Source organism: Ziziphus jujuba, chromosome 6 (assembly GCF_031755915.1).
Source record: "Ziziphus jujuba cultivar Dongzao chromosome 6, ASM3175591v1".
Taxonomy (NCBI): Eukaryota; Viridiplantae; Streptophyta; class Magnoliopsida; order Rosales; family Rhamnaceae; genus Ziziphus; species Ziziphus jujuba.
This window is the reverse complement of record NC_083384.1, coordinates 19735008-19747571: the sequence shown is the minus strand read 5'-3', so window position 1 is coordinate 19747571 and position 12564 is coordinate 19735008. Positions and strand designations below refer to the sequence as shown.

General features: G+C 33.8%; 3 protein-coding genes across 6 annotated transcripts; 1 reads left to right on the top strand and 2 right to left on the bottom strand.

The window, feature by feature from the left end:
- Window positions 1-291: 291 nt before the first annotated feature.
- Window positions 292-3802, bottom strand: LOC107405403 (formyltetrahydrofolate deformylase 1, mitochondrial). Of its 2 annotated transcripts, none has more exons than XM_060818191.1 (8): window positions 3510-3802; window positions 3218-3330; window positions 2717-2870; window positions 2550-2623; window positions 2291-2450; window positions 1857-1955; window positions 1655-1741; window positions 292-665 (listed from the first exon to the last, which is right to left on the bottom strand). In XM_060818191.1, exons 1-8 carry the CDS (start codon window positions 3663-3665, stop codon window positions 519-521), a joined length of 990 nt encoding a protein of 329 aa, XP_060674174.1. In that variant the 5' UTR covers window positions 3666-3802; the 3' UTR covers window positions 292-518. The 2 variants fall into 2 exon arrangements, with proteins under 2 accessions (XP_060674174.1, XP_024924826.3); XM_025069058.3 differs by having other exon boundaries at window positions 2717-2867; window positions 3510-3736.
- Window positions 3803-3931: 129 nt separating this feature from the next.
- LOC107405400 (uncharacterized) lies at window positions 3932-4735 on the top strand. 2 transcript variants are annotated; one of them, XM_048463963.2, is made up of 3 exons: window positions 3932-4086; window positions 4200-4352; window positions 4498-4735. In XM_048463963.2, exons 1-2 carry the CDS (start codon window positions 4081-4083, stop codon window positions 4350-4352), a joined length of 159 nt encoding a protein of 52 aa, XP_048319920.1. In that variant the 5' UTR covers window positions 3932-4080; the 3' UTR covers window positions 4498-4735. The 2 variants fall into 2 exon arrangements, with proteins under 2 accessions (XP_048319920.1, XP_048319919.1); XM_048463962.2 differs by having other exon boundaries at window positions 3933-4086; window positions 4200-4348.
- Window positions 4736-5825: 1090 nt separating this feature from the next.
- On the bottom strand, window positions 5826-12183 carry LOC107430284 (phosphatidylserine decarboxylase proenzyme 1, mitochondrial). Of its 2 annotated transcripts, XM_016041116.4 has the most exons (12): window positions 11906-12183; window positions 11231-11319; window positions 10512-10565; window positions 10321-10386; window positions 9820-9880; window positions 9568-9677; window positions 9213-9466; window positions 8546-8652; window positions 7603-7670; window positions 7004-7081; window positions 6411-6533; window positions 5826-6076 (listed from the first exon to the last, which is right to left on the bottom strand). In XM_016041116.4, the coding sequence occupies exons 1-12, from the start codon at window positions 12147-12149 to the stop codon at window positions 5921-5923; spliced, it is 1410 nt and encodes a 469-aa protein (XP_015896602.3). In that variant the 5' UTR covers window positions 12150-12183; the 3' UTR covers window positions 5826-5920. The 2 variants fall into 2 exon arrangements, with proteins under 2 accessions (XP_015896602.3, XP_060674171.1); XM_060818188.1 differs by lacking the exons at window positions 5826-6076; window positions 6411-6533 and adding an exon at window positions 6552-6685.
- Window positions 12184-12564: the final 381 nt, after the last annotated feature.

Below are 12564 nucleotides of genomic sequence, written 5' to 3'. Positions count from 1 at the left end.
AATGTTAAAATTAGTGGGAATCTAATTTTTTTGGGAAAGTGATAGTTTTTTTTTTTTATTTGGATATTTATTGTGAAATGGAAAAATGTGAACTCAGGAAATTAGATTCTTACCAATATATAAAAATACGTGGGAAAGTTATTCTCACCTAATAAATGTATCATTTTAAAAATTTCAGAAAAAATAGTTTTAAATTTTTTTAAAAATACATATTTATCCTTAATTTATTATACAATATTAAATTTATTTACTTACATATCCTAACTTTCCTATTACTCACCAAACATACCAGGAAAAAAATTAATTCTCAATAAACTAAATCCCATAAATCAGTTTCCTTCTCAACTTTGACACTTTGCAAATGGAGCCCTTACTGCACAATACAACAACAAATAAAGGTCAAAAGTTCTACAGCGTGCAGTTTATAATTCTATCAGTAAGTGAATACCAACTTAAACTGAACAATTTGAGTTTTGAACGACAATAGACTGAGCACCTTTAAACTAATTTATGCTTTTTTAAAATACAACAGTCTTATTTTCCTCGTATGGCAACACTCGTAACTCGCAATATGATTTAATAGCTTTCGAAAGGCATTGCTTCTCCAGGTTCTCTGATTTCTGCACAAAACTCTGCAAGTTATCTCTGTGAGAAACTCTCTCAACCTACACAATGAAACTAGAGGTGTTATAAGCTGTTTTTAAGGTAAAGAACCCATCATCAATGCATCTTTGATCATCATGCATGGTAAACTAACTGCCAGGCACCAATATCTACACTGTCGACAGAAACTATTAACAACAACAAAAGTCTGACATATGCATGGCTGGAAGCAAAAACAATGACTATCTAACCGGATTTTAGTATGATGAAAGCCCAGGTTGAGTGACTCATTCTACAGCAAGTACATATTGGCAGTTCCATATCATATGAATTGTTCAGCTGCACAATCTTTTCATAACAATTAAAAAAGCTAAGTAGAAAATAAGATTAAGATGGAAAAGAAAATCCCTATATAAATCTTCCTCCAATTTTAAAGTGGAAACACCTTTAAAATACCAGAAAGATTATGAATGAGAACAATTGACACAATAAATTTTGGCAACGTTAGGCTTTACATTTTAGGAAGTTTCTAAACTATCTCTATAAAACATGAACAAAGAGATACACCATGATTATTAACTTTCCAATATCAAGAACAGTTTAATTTAGTCTTACCGAATTGTGACAGAAGCTTATCAACCCAAAATATGTTGGTAGAACTTCATTCATGAAAGGTAAAGAATATCATCATTGAATACAAATATATCACTTCTTCCTACCATTTTCTGAAAACACTATACATTAGTTTTTCAAAAGCTATACTATAGGGATTCTAACTTTACAAACTCATCTAAACATGCTGCGAATAAGCCCATCCCATTTTTGACATATTCATGAGTAGGTATTACTTCCATCTACCACAATGAGCTGAATTCTATATAGGTCATTCATACAAAAACAGAAATGGATGTAAAAGATCAAATCAGAAAAGGTGAGAATAATCTAAGGTGTAAACAGTTAGCCTAAGAATCTATGGTAAAGCCCTAGAAGGATGTCAATGACTAAGCAGTTACAACCACTAAAAAGTAACAATATAAAGTTCTATATTCACCATCTGTTCTATGATAGGCCCTTCATCAAGCTCTTCTGTCACAAAATGACTTGTTGCACCAATTAGTTTCACTCCCGCATCAAAAGCCTGCCAACATAACCTTGCAAATTAAATATGCCTAGACAGTTAGGCTGGCAGCATGAATGTATTTCAGAAAGTAAGGACATCTTCATAACTCATGGAGAAGGTAAGGAATCTAAACCTGTTTAGATGGATGCCCACCCTTAAATGATGGCAAAAGGCCGTGATGTATGTTAATTACATCCTTACCATAGCTCTTTAAAAAATTACCAGAGAGTATCTGCAGAAATTAATTGGAGTTATAGTTTTTGAATCCTACACTAGGTAATTTATGCTTAATTTTTCGGTAGAAAAGGTAATATGTGCATAATTGAATACGATGAAGTACCAAATTTATTTTCACTTTCAAGTTACAATAAGGACAGACAGCAAGGACAGTGACATATCACAAAGCTCCCAATCCATGTGACTTATAGGTTAAAGGAAGATCATAGGAAGAAACTTGTTCACCAATCTACACCTCAAAGTTCCAAGGATAAAATTATTACTAACTGTTCCTCTAAATATTTGAAACAATAAATAAATTTGCAAGAACCTAGAACTAACTTGATTTACCTGCATGTACCTGGCAAGAACTAAAAAATCAGTATTCTGGACCAACTCCAACATCTGCCCTTCGCTTTTATCATCTTTGTTTGTGCACAAATAATGGTAAGGAATACCGTGCCTTTCGAGAAAGCGAATCACATGGGTGTTTGGATCTCTATCATGATTACTGATTAATAACAAGTAAACGAATATGCATTAAGAACATGGTAAAACCTCTTATAACCATAAACTATTACATAAATTGGAGACATACATAAAACCTGACCTTATTACACAAGTTATTTCTACCGGAAGTCTTCCATCCTGCCATTGATGCAATAAATCAACCAGGCAATGATCCTGCAGTAAGAGAAACAGAGCTTCAAAATGAATAGATTAATTCTTTTTTAATTGAAAAAAAAAAAAAAATAGAAAGACAGATTTTACATTGACCTGTTTTGAAGCAAAGATAGCAATTTTATATTTCGGGTCTCGATCTGGCACCCGAACTACAGATCTGATAGCATTGAATGTCTTCGAGAGCTTAGAAAAGTCTTCATCCATTTGCAGTCTTGACCATTTTAAAGGGTCAAAAATAAATTCACTGCTAAGTTTGCAAACAAATTAAATTTTTTTCGGTCAGAATGGTTCTGCAAACATTATGCTCTTGGATTACATATTAGTTTTTCTACTTCTATCACCGAAATACAAATCGTATAGATAATAAGCTTTTTATTCAAATAAAAATATCTATCTATATATATATATATATTTATATACATACATATATACATACATATATAGTTTCATAACAAATGAAGAATCCATAATATTCACTTTACAGCAGCAGAATTCATTTTGGAACAGAAAACCATTATAGCACATTATTAAATGGCATCTATCAAGTTTCAATCTCAAGCTCTGTTAAACAAACAGAACCTAGAAAAGTTATACCTCCTAGAATAGAAGACGTGCTTTTTTTCGGGGACGAAAACATCAGCACCTAGAATGTTTCCACCTCTAGAAGCAATGCAATCCGAGAGCTTGGCCACAATACCAACTGCATCCTATCACAAAACCCAATTCAAATATGCCCACCACTCAACGATTCCCACGTTTGGTTTCCGAGAAAATCAAAAAATAGAAAGGAAAGCATTGTGCCTTCCAGATTTGTTGGGAACCAAATGGAAAAAAAAAAAACAAAAACAATAATAATAAAAAAAAAATGTGGAGAGAAAGAACTTACGGGGCAATGGAAGACATGGATTCCATAAGTAAGGAAGGAAGGCGATGAAGAATCGAAGGACTCGCCGGGAAATCTCAATGATTTGAAGGACCTGTTTGCAAATCCAACAAGTTTGGAGAGGTTGTTCGGTGAAGCAGCTCTTCGGACGACTGTCATTCTCTCTCTAATCTCTACGCCAGCAACTTCCACCCACCCAAACAAACTTGGCGGCTTTTGCGCCTTATTGTGCAAAGCTTACGTCATAACTCTACGACCTGCCGTTTTTTACTTTAACAATCATACGACGTGGCGTTCTAGTTTCTGATGAAACTTTCATCGAAATTACAAAAATGCCCAAGTTAAAACACAAGAAGATTTCGCCACGTGGCAAGATCGAACCGATTGCGCGAAGTTTCGGTATGTCAGGCAGGACCCAAACGGTGAATCCTCTACTTGTTGTCGGACTCGGCGAGAGAGGCAGATCGTCCACTGAAGCCCAAGGGCGAAGTTATTCTTCTTCTTCTTCTTCTTCGCCGTTGTACGGACACTCATTCAATCTCTGTCTCTCTCTTCGGCTCCAGTGCTATAAGAAATGCCTGTAACTCTCTCTCTCTCTCTCTCTCTCTCTCTCTCTCTAGTTTTTATGTATGCAAGTTTATTATGGATCCAGATCTAACACAGATTGGGGGTTTTGATATGATGCGGGTGCAGTTCAGAGGGGTGATAGAGGTGGAACCTCCGAGCCCACTCAGATACATAATCGGAGCGGTGATCATGATGATCGGAGTTGTATTACCCGTCGGATATATGATGTTCCGTAACAAGCGTGTTCCAAGTTCCTCTGCTTACTCCAAACAGACGTAGGTGTGCCTTTTTAAAATTTTTACAATTTCGAATTGGGTTTAGATTTCTCATAATTTTTCTTTTTTTTATATTTTATTATTGGGGTGGAATTAATTTTGCTTCTTTTTTTTTTTTTTTTTTTTTTTTTTTTTTTGGGTATTTGCAGGAACAAAGTTTTGATATAGAAAGTATAGAGAAAATAGGAGCTTTTGGGATTTGGGTTCTTTCTGGGTCATTTTAAGCCATTTGACAAAGATGGAAAGCACAAGATGAAGAGGGATCTATCAAAGTAACAACAAAAAATGTAAATTGTCATTCATACTTCGATTTGTTTGTCATTCCTGGAAATTTTAATTCAATTTTTATAAGAATATGATTGTGCTTGTGCCTGGATTCTGACTTTACGCTATGGTTTTTATCATGGTGCTTAGTTGCCTAAGCTATTCTCTTGAAACATTCTTTTTAAAAAAAAAAAAAAAAAAAAAATGCTTGCTCTGTGTTTTATTCCTTACTTTTTGTGGGTAACAAAGATCTGGGTTGGGTTTCTTTTAGTATTTTTGGTCATTGCTTGAGATTATAGTATGTGAGATATGATTCGAAGTTTGTTGTTACATTGTTAGACAAGCTTATAAGTTAAGTGAACAATATTGAAATTATCTTATTACGAGGGATTTTCAAGTTGATAGTAGATGCTGGAGTTTTGTAGTATGCTTATACTATGAATATCAGTGAAAGGACTTTTCATTTTTTGTTCGATTTGGTTTTAGAAGGTGAACTACTGAAGTTAAATAGTATCTGTGTAGATACCAAGATATGGTAATGAAGTTGTTCATAGGCTCACCCAAAGAGGCTTGTTACATTTCCATAGTTCATTATTTAAAATGTGAATGAGAATGGCTTTTATAGAGCACATCATCATATAGGGATGATTGAACACGTTTAGTGTGTTGCTGGAGTTTATTGAAAGTGTTTAAAAATATGTGATTTACCCATAGTTATACCACAATGCATTGGTGTATTCTTAAAAGGCAAAATGCGAAGGTGCTAATTTTCCTTTGATGTTAATTGTTGGAGCCTGTTAGAGAGCTCACCACTGGATCTACTGATTGGTAATTGGCTTACATATCAAGTTATGGTTGGAGTTTGTAGAAGAGGATGTGGTGTAGGATTGATTTGTTTATGATTGGCATTCTACCATGATAGAACTATGAGCGACATTTAGATGAAAAATAAAATAAAATAATAAATAATTGAAGTCAGTTTTGGTTTTCAGATTTTTCATGTTTCTATATTAGTGCTTAGTTTTTAGAATCAAGTCAAGACATCTTGTCAGAAAGACTTCATGAGTCGAGCATCCATTGCTGATGAAAAGGAGCACCCACTTTTCAAGTTTCTTATGAACCCTTTCTAAGTTTTTTTCGTTTGCAAGGAGAGAACAAGTAGAAAAGATATGTTATAATTTGAAAAAAAATAAATTGAAAAAAAACAAAAACAAAAACAAACCACTTCCTTTGATTGATGTACTAAAATAAATCTCAGCTGCAATTTACTTTATCAATGACTTTGTAATGCGCTGTACAGAAGGTATGTTAGTTGCTACTATCCCGCCACCTTCCCAAGGCTTCTCCGACTCGAATTTTGTCTCCTCGTTGAATACAAAACTTGAACTCTGACGAGGAATCCTTGTTTTTCACTGGAGCCTGAAAGATGAGCACCACGGTTGATCCCATGTGGAAAGAAGCTACCTGAACGGATAGAAACAGATAACCCATTATATAATACATAAAGCAAATACGAATACACTTGAAATCCATACATTGATGAACCGGCTAATCTAGAATCGAAATATGCAAAACTGAATGTTTGTTTCTTTTTACGCAATTGCAACGATATGTTTAATAAGGTGTTAGACCAGAAAGCTAGAAGAAATCAAACCCTAAAAATAAAATTAAAAAAGAAAAGATAAAAAAGATATCCCAGTTTAAGATTCCATGCAGATTCTTCTTCTGCTTCGAAACTTATATACACAACTAAAATTGGTCGTGGATTTGAAATGGTATAATCAAGAGAAACACAAACCTCATCGCCTTTCTTAACAGTCATTCCAATTCCTTCAGGCTCATATAACCGTTCTTCTGGAGGCTCAGCCTGCAATAACTTCCCTCTTTGCCGATTTGTCTGGAGCTCTGGTTCAATTGAAAGCTGCCACGTGCACAGCAGGTACTAAATTAAACCATGTAAGCAGGTCAATCAAAAGAAATGAGTTGACTTGTTTACAACTAAGTTATTGCAGGTTAGTTCAATTGAGACAGTTTTGTCGGTGTGAGAGAAGTGTACGAGTGACCGATCATTCACTGCAGAAAGTTGTTTACATTAATCGTTATCCCCATGATCTGAGTCACAAAAATGAATTAAATGGGACAATTTTTTTTTCCTGGAACATGTATTTACTGGATACAGGAAGTCATGCACAAATTCCGTATTGACCTTTTGTCCATACCCTGAACATGTCTTTTTTCATGCTAATTTTTTTGTTTACTTTTAAGGTTGAATTCTTTATAATTTTAAGCTACTAAATGCTGATGTGTGCAACTCCTTTTTATAATTATTTTCTAAAATGTACACCGCATTATTTCTTGGTGAGTTGTATAATCTGCAAAAAGCCACTCAACCTTAATTGAACCAATATTTGTTGCACCAATTGCAGCAATTGCCATAAACCCTTCTGGCCATAGACCTTCAAGCACAACCTGGAATAAAAGAATCGCAGAAACAATCATTGAAACCGATATTTATCCAGAGATTATAAAAAGATAAAGACACAACTAATCATGTTAGCCAAAATACACAATTTTTTATTTATCAGAGAAAATATTCACGACATTCAGAAATATTTGAAGGGAAAGAAAAGAACCAGATCTGAATTAAAACAGTGAATTCAGGAGAGCCATAAAACCTTATATTGAATTTGATATCTACCAAACAAGTTACTGTTATAAAAATGCACTCAATGATCCAAGAAAACCTTCAGAACAAGGGAAAAGGGATTTCAAAGCAACAAAGGAGTTTTCAATAGGTAAGCAAAAAGTAGGGACAAGCATGTTGACATATTGAAAAATTAATTATACAAGGTCTCTACATAATTACTAGAACACACTACCTCTCAAATTGTGTACAAGAATTTCAATAATACCACATATAAGTATTACAATAAACATGACCATTTCTTCAGCCATTTTCATCTTAGAATAAACAAAGAAAATGGAATTACCCTTTCGTTTTCAATATAAAGGTTTCTGATAGTTCTTGCAGCACGTTCATTCACAGGAAATAGGTGACCTGCAAAGTAGTGTCATAAAATTACAACTATCAGAGAAAGAAGATTAATCAAAGTATTAAAATCACCACTAATCATTAATACTATGAAGCTAAAACTAACCAATGAGCAATAAACTATTAAATTTTTGCATCCAAAAGACAAACTGCTTTACCTTTTGACTAGCATGTGAGATCCATGAATTTCAGTGGCCGGGTTGTTTACACTAATATGCACTAACAGCTCAATTGCCAGATTAATATTATTTTGCTTTTTGAAAGTTCTTATCCTGAGCATTAAAAATTTAAAACTAAATTTTGATGGACTATAGGCTATAACTACGATTTGCAGAGAGTTTATGAGAAATTATAAATCCTATGCAAATTTACATGCTTAACAGAATACCATTGATCAACCACAACAGATTGTAAGTAAAAGGCTGTGGAAGATGGAAATTTGTTACACTTTACTTGTTTATCAAGGAATCCAAATTCTCGAAGACCCTGTTTACACTCAGGTTCCAAATCATTGTGAATGATATTATCATTTTATGAACAAACATACATTAGTTGTCCCCCACTTAGCTAAAGTACTGCAATTTTTGTATCAAGAGGATTTTATAGATAATTCACTTTAGCTTTCCCTAACTTATACTCCATTCATATTGAATTATTTTATGCCTTCTTATCCGTCTACTTCAACACTATCTGTCATAACCATTACCAACCCCCTATAGCAAAACAAAAACAGAAAGACCGAGTAATGCAACCAACAAAGTTTCAGAAGAAATAACTACATTGACAAGAGACACATGCACTCCCAACAGGGGACAGATTAGACTAAGTGAACCAGTTCCTCATGTGTGCAAGGAACAGTGCTTCCTCAGAAATAACCATACCTGAGAAATGCCGGCGAATAACAATATTCCAATCAGCTGGCGAATGTATGCGATGATAGTCTCCAGGCTTTAAATAAATTACACAGTAAAATAGACCTTTCATGGGACTGCAATGAATACAAATCAATAATAATAATTTTTATTTAATCTGCAATTTGTTTCATTGATTGCATATGAACAAAAAATTCAATGTGATGTACAAATGAATAAAAGTACAATTGTAAGAGAAACCAATAAATTGCAGCACAAAAATTAGGCATATAACACATGCAAGGAAAAATAGTATGTAAATTGAATGAACTATAACATTTTTTTTTTTTTTAAGCTATCCTTTATTTCATAATTTGACTAAAAAAGACAGATAATAGAACAGATCAAGAACCAAATGAAGATTTTAGAAAGGCTAGTACGGCTGCCAACCAATCCATATGGTAAAACCATAATCAGAATCATCATATAGAAAAGCATTATTTGTCAAAAAAAAAAAAAAAAAATGTCTACTAGCTAAGCAAAATATGAAACATACTTGTGGTATGATCTTTCTAATGAAAACTGATGAAAGATAATTAATGTGTGCCAGTTCTGTCAAACAAGCACGTCCATGTATTATGAAAACATAATATCAAAGATGTCTGACAGAAGAGATAGACAGGTATTATGATATTACCATGCCGACATAGGATCCCAAAATTTAGGAGAAGCCAGTGAAACTCTCCACCAAGACCTCTTACTGTTCTCTCTCGAAGAGTTTTCTGGTTCACCTGTTTCTCCATCTGCATCCACTGCAGCCACCATAGGAAGGTATGAGCTTGCACCAAGAAGTGAAGAAACAGAATAAGAAAACCCTTTGACTTGCTCGATCATAGCTCCTGCTCCTTTTATCTCTCCAAATCTTAAGATTGTACCATCAACCGGACTAACCTAAATTAAATAAGCAGTCATAAGGATTATGTTGTAGTTAGCAATGCTTAGTCCGAAAGATTCGACACAAGAAGATCTCTTCCAAGTTGGTTACCAGTTACCAGACATTGTGGGTCAGGATCAAGAGGCCTGCAACCTTCTTTCAAGGTGCGAACAAAGAACTCTTGTAAAGTAGCATATCCATCTAAAGGCAAAGCAACTTCTTCCAAGTCTAAAATTCAAACAATACCACATTTTAAGATTTGGTCTAGCAAGCATGTACTTTATTGCTTTCTATTAAAACCAAACATTAACAACTACAGAACAAAATTATTTATTATACAAAAAGACTACAATAATATAGACAGTCGTACTTGTATGGAATGCCCGAGCCCAAGCTCTATACACATGCGGACGTAGCCAGACAGGAATCTCCTATAAGCAATTCATTATAGTAGGCAAAGTAACATGATATTCTAAAAGTAACAAATACATACAAAACATACAGAAAAATAACGACAAATATAAAAAGGAAAACAAAAATAAAATAACAGAGAAAATACAGATTATAAGTTAACATATGTGTAAAGAAGAGGAAGGACAAGTCACATGATAATCAGAATTAGCAAATAAGAACATGAGTTGAATCATAAATTTATTTGAATTTCCATTTTCCCACACTCTAAGTACTAGTACAAGATGTAAGATTGAAAATATATTTAAATCTGGTTAACAAGTGGAACTCCTTTTTTTTTCTCATTTACAATTTTTAAGCCCACAATTAGTTAGAACTCCTAAGTGGCATACTCTACCAGGATATTATTGCTTATAAGAAAACTAAATTTATCAGCCTGTAGCATAGGAAGACCACTCACCATGCTTGTCAAGTAACCCCAACATCTGGAAATGGAGCGTAGAGGCAGCAATTGTAGGTAAGTAGCCTAAAGATGGTAAGGAAAATGTAAAGTTAGACATGAAACTACCTGTGAGACTGAAACATCAGAGCCATGTTATATTAATGAAATCATGCCAATAATGAAAACTAGAGGGTTAGTACTACTATTACTTTTATATCAGGTTGGAACTCAGATTCAATTCCTTTCTCCCGTGCCTCTTCAACCTATATCCACAAAAGATTTAGCAATGAACAACCAGGAAAATTCTAGTGAGGTTCATAAATGGACATGGTCACAGAAACTAGGTGCACTTAAATGTAAGGAAATAAAGAGAAGAATTGATTGTTATGCAACATACATCTCAAAGGAGCATGTGAAAATAAGACATAGGATACAAATTGGTAAAAACCCTCCAGTGGACAAGAAATAATAGCTGCTGCAAGAAATATAACCAGAGATACAAAATTCTAACCAACGTGGTCATGGAGAAAAACTAGATTCAAAAAAAAAAAAAGAAAGAAGAAGATTTGGTGAAACAAGTTAAGCAAAAGGTTATTTACACTGGAGCAGAAGGATTGCATGCATTGCTCACAGTGGTCAAAAAGACTACGATCTATACACTTGGATATGTCTAAAGAGGCATTTCAAAACTATTGTTTTGACATCTGCAGGTGGCAGGACATAATTACTGGTAATGATGACTCTTTTATGAAGAAAAGGAGGAAAATCATAGCAGGTGGTTCACACTATATGGTGCATTACTATAGGAATGCATATTTAAGCATGGGTCAAAACCTATGGAACAAACATTTCACTTAAGTCCGATGAAAGAGAAATGCAAGAAAAGAAAATAGCATTAAAACTCAAGTAAATTATCTATCTTGCATACTTTTTTGTCATCATACATACGACGAGCATGAAGAACACTCAGCATAAGTAACGTAGCCACAGTTGCACCAGGCACCAAAAAATAATGACCTGCACAAACATTTAGTAAATTGGTTTAAGCTTTAAGTGTCCCTACAAAAGAACTTGAGAAAGAACAATTTCATTGTAGTCATAAATATTGTAATCATAAATTCTTAGTTTTAAACCAATACATTTTCCCCCACTCCGCCCTGTCTTTTAAAACTCATTATGTTATTAAAAAAAAAAAAAAAAAAAACAAAAGGTTAGAATTTAAGAAAAAAGGGCCAACGGTACTGCAACGTACTAAAACAGAGACCCAAATATTGCTTACTTTCTTCTCAATTTTCCCAGGAAACAAATAATCATGGAAATCAGGTAGCATTTAACTCCAAACACTAAAGTTCTAGCTTGAAACCAATACATTTTGTCCCACTCCACTCTGACTCTCAAAACTAATAATGTAAAAAATAATACAAAATTAAATTTTTTTTTTTTAACAAAAAAAGTGCCAATAGCACTGCAACAGACTAAAACAAAGTACAAAATATTGCTCATCTTTCTTTGTGAATTTTCTCGAGAAACAACGAAAACAGTAAAGCATGAAACTCCATAACAACAAAGTTAGGTCAGATGGAGAAGTGAGGGACTGACTGACCTTGGGAGCTGCCACTGCCGCCATTGGAAGAAGCTCGAGATTGCGTGGCTCTTTGGAACTTTTTAACGAAGGAAGTGAAGCAGCGGTGCTGCTTATGGAGGTAATTGCGGTGGACAGGGCGAGGAAATACAGGGAATCTCTGTGAACCCCCAAATTTCATCTTTCTATGATGTGGTAAGAGTTTTGGGACACTCTCAGCAAGGACCTTTGTCTGGACAGAGTCGCTTGGATCGCAATTTTGCATTCTGGCTTTTCAGTTGTACCCGACCCATTCGAAGGCCCTCTGTTAACTTTTTTATTTATTTTTAATTTTCAGTTTTATTTCCCCTCTAAAACATTTTTTTTAAGCCATAAACATAATATAAAATTGCTTTTTTATTAGAGGTTCACTTTAACAAAATTATCCAATTAGTATGGAAACAAATTTCAGTCAAAATATATTTACATGTGTATATATGATATCGAAACAGATTGCTTACAAAAAAATAAAAATATATCTAATTAAATTTTTTTTCTAAAACAAAATTGATAAAAGAAATAAAGCAAAAAACCATATCCTATTGATATTATTTTAGCAGCTTTCCATTTTCTTCAATTTTTTTCTCCATTGCTTTTGATTTAGATAGATACTATGTTATAAATAATGAATATGATCATTC

What these genes read in the sequence shown, in the direction of transcription:
- LOC107405403 (XM_060818191.1), bottom strand. Translation starts at nt 3,665, where the DNA reads ATGACAGTCGTCCGAAGAGCTGCTTCACCGAACAACCTCTCCAAACTT. An exon ending in CTATCTTTGCTTCAAAACAG is followed by an intron (nt 2,624 to 2,716) that starts GTCAATGTAAAA and finishes CTCTTACTGCAG; the next exon opens with GATCATTGCCTGGTTGATTT. An exon ending in GGCCTATCATAGAACAGATG is followed by an intron (nt 666 to 1,654) that starts GTGAATATAGAA and finishes TTCATTGTGTAG; the next exon opens with GTTGAGAGAGTTTCTCACAG.
- LOC107430284 (XM_016041116.4), bottom strand. Translation starts at nt 12,149, where the DNA reads ATGCAAAATTGCGATCCAAGCGACTCTGTCCAGACAAAGGTCCTTGCT. An exon ending in GTATGTATGATGACAAAAAA is followed by an intron (nt 10,566 to 11,230) that starts GTATGCAAGATA and finishes TTGTGGATATAG; the next exon opens with GTTGAAGAGGCACGGGAGAA. An exon ending in CTGTTAAGAAAGGCGATGAG is followed by an intron (nt 6,077 to 6,410) that starts GTTTGTGTTTCT and finishes CTATCCGTTCAG; the next exon opens with GTAGCTTCTTTCCACATGGG.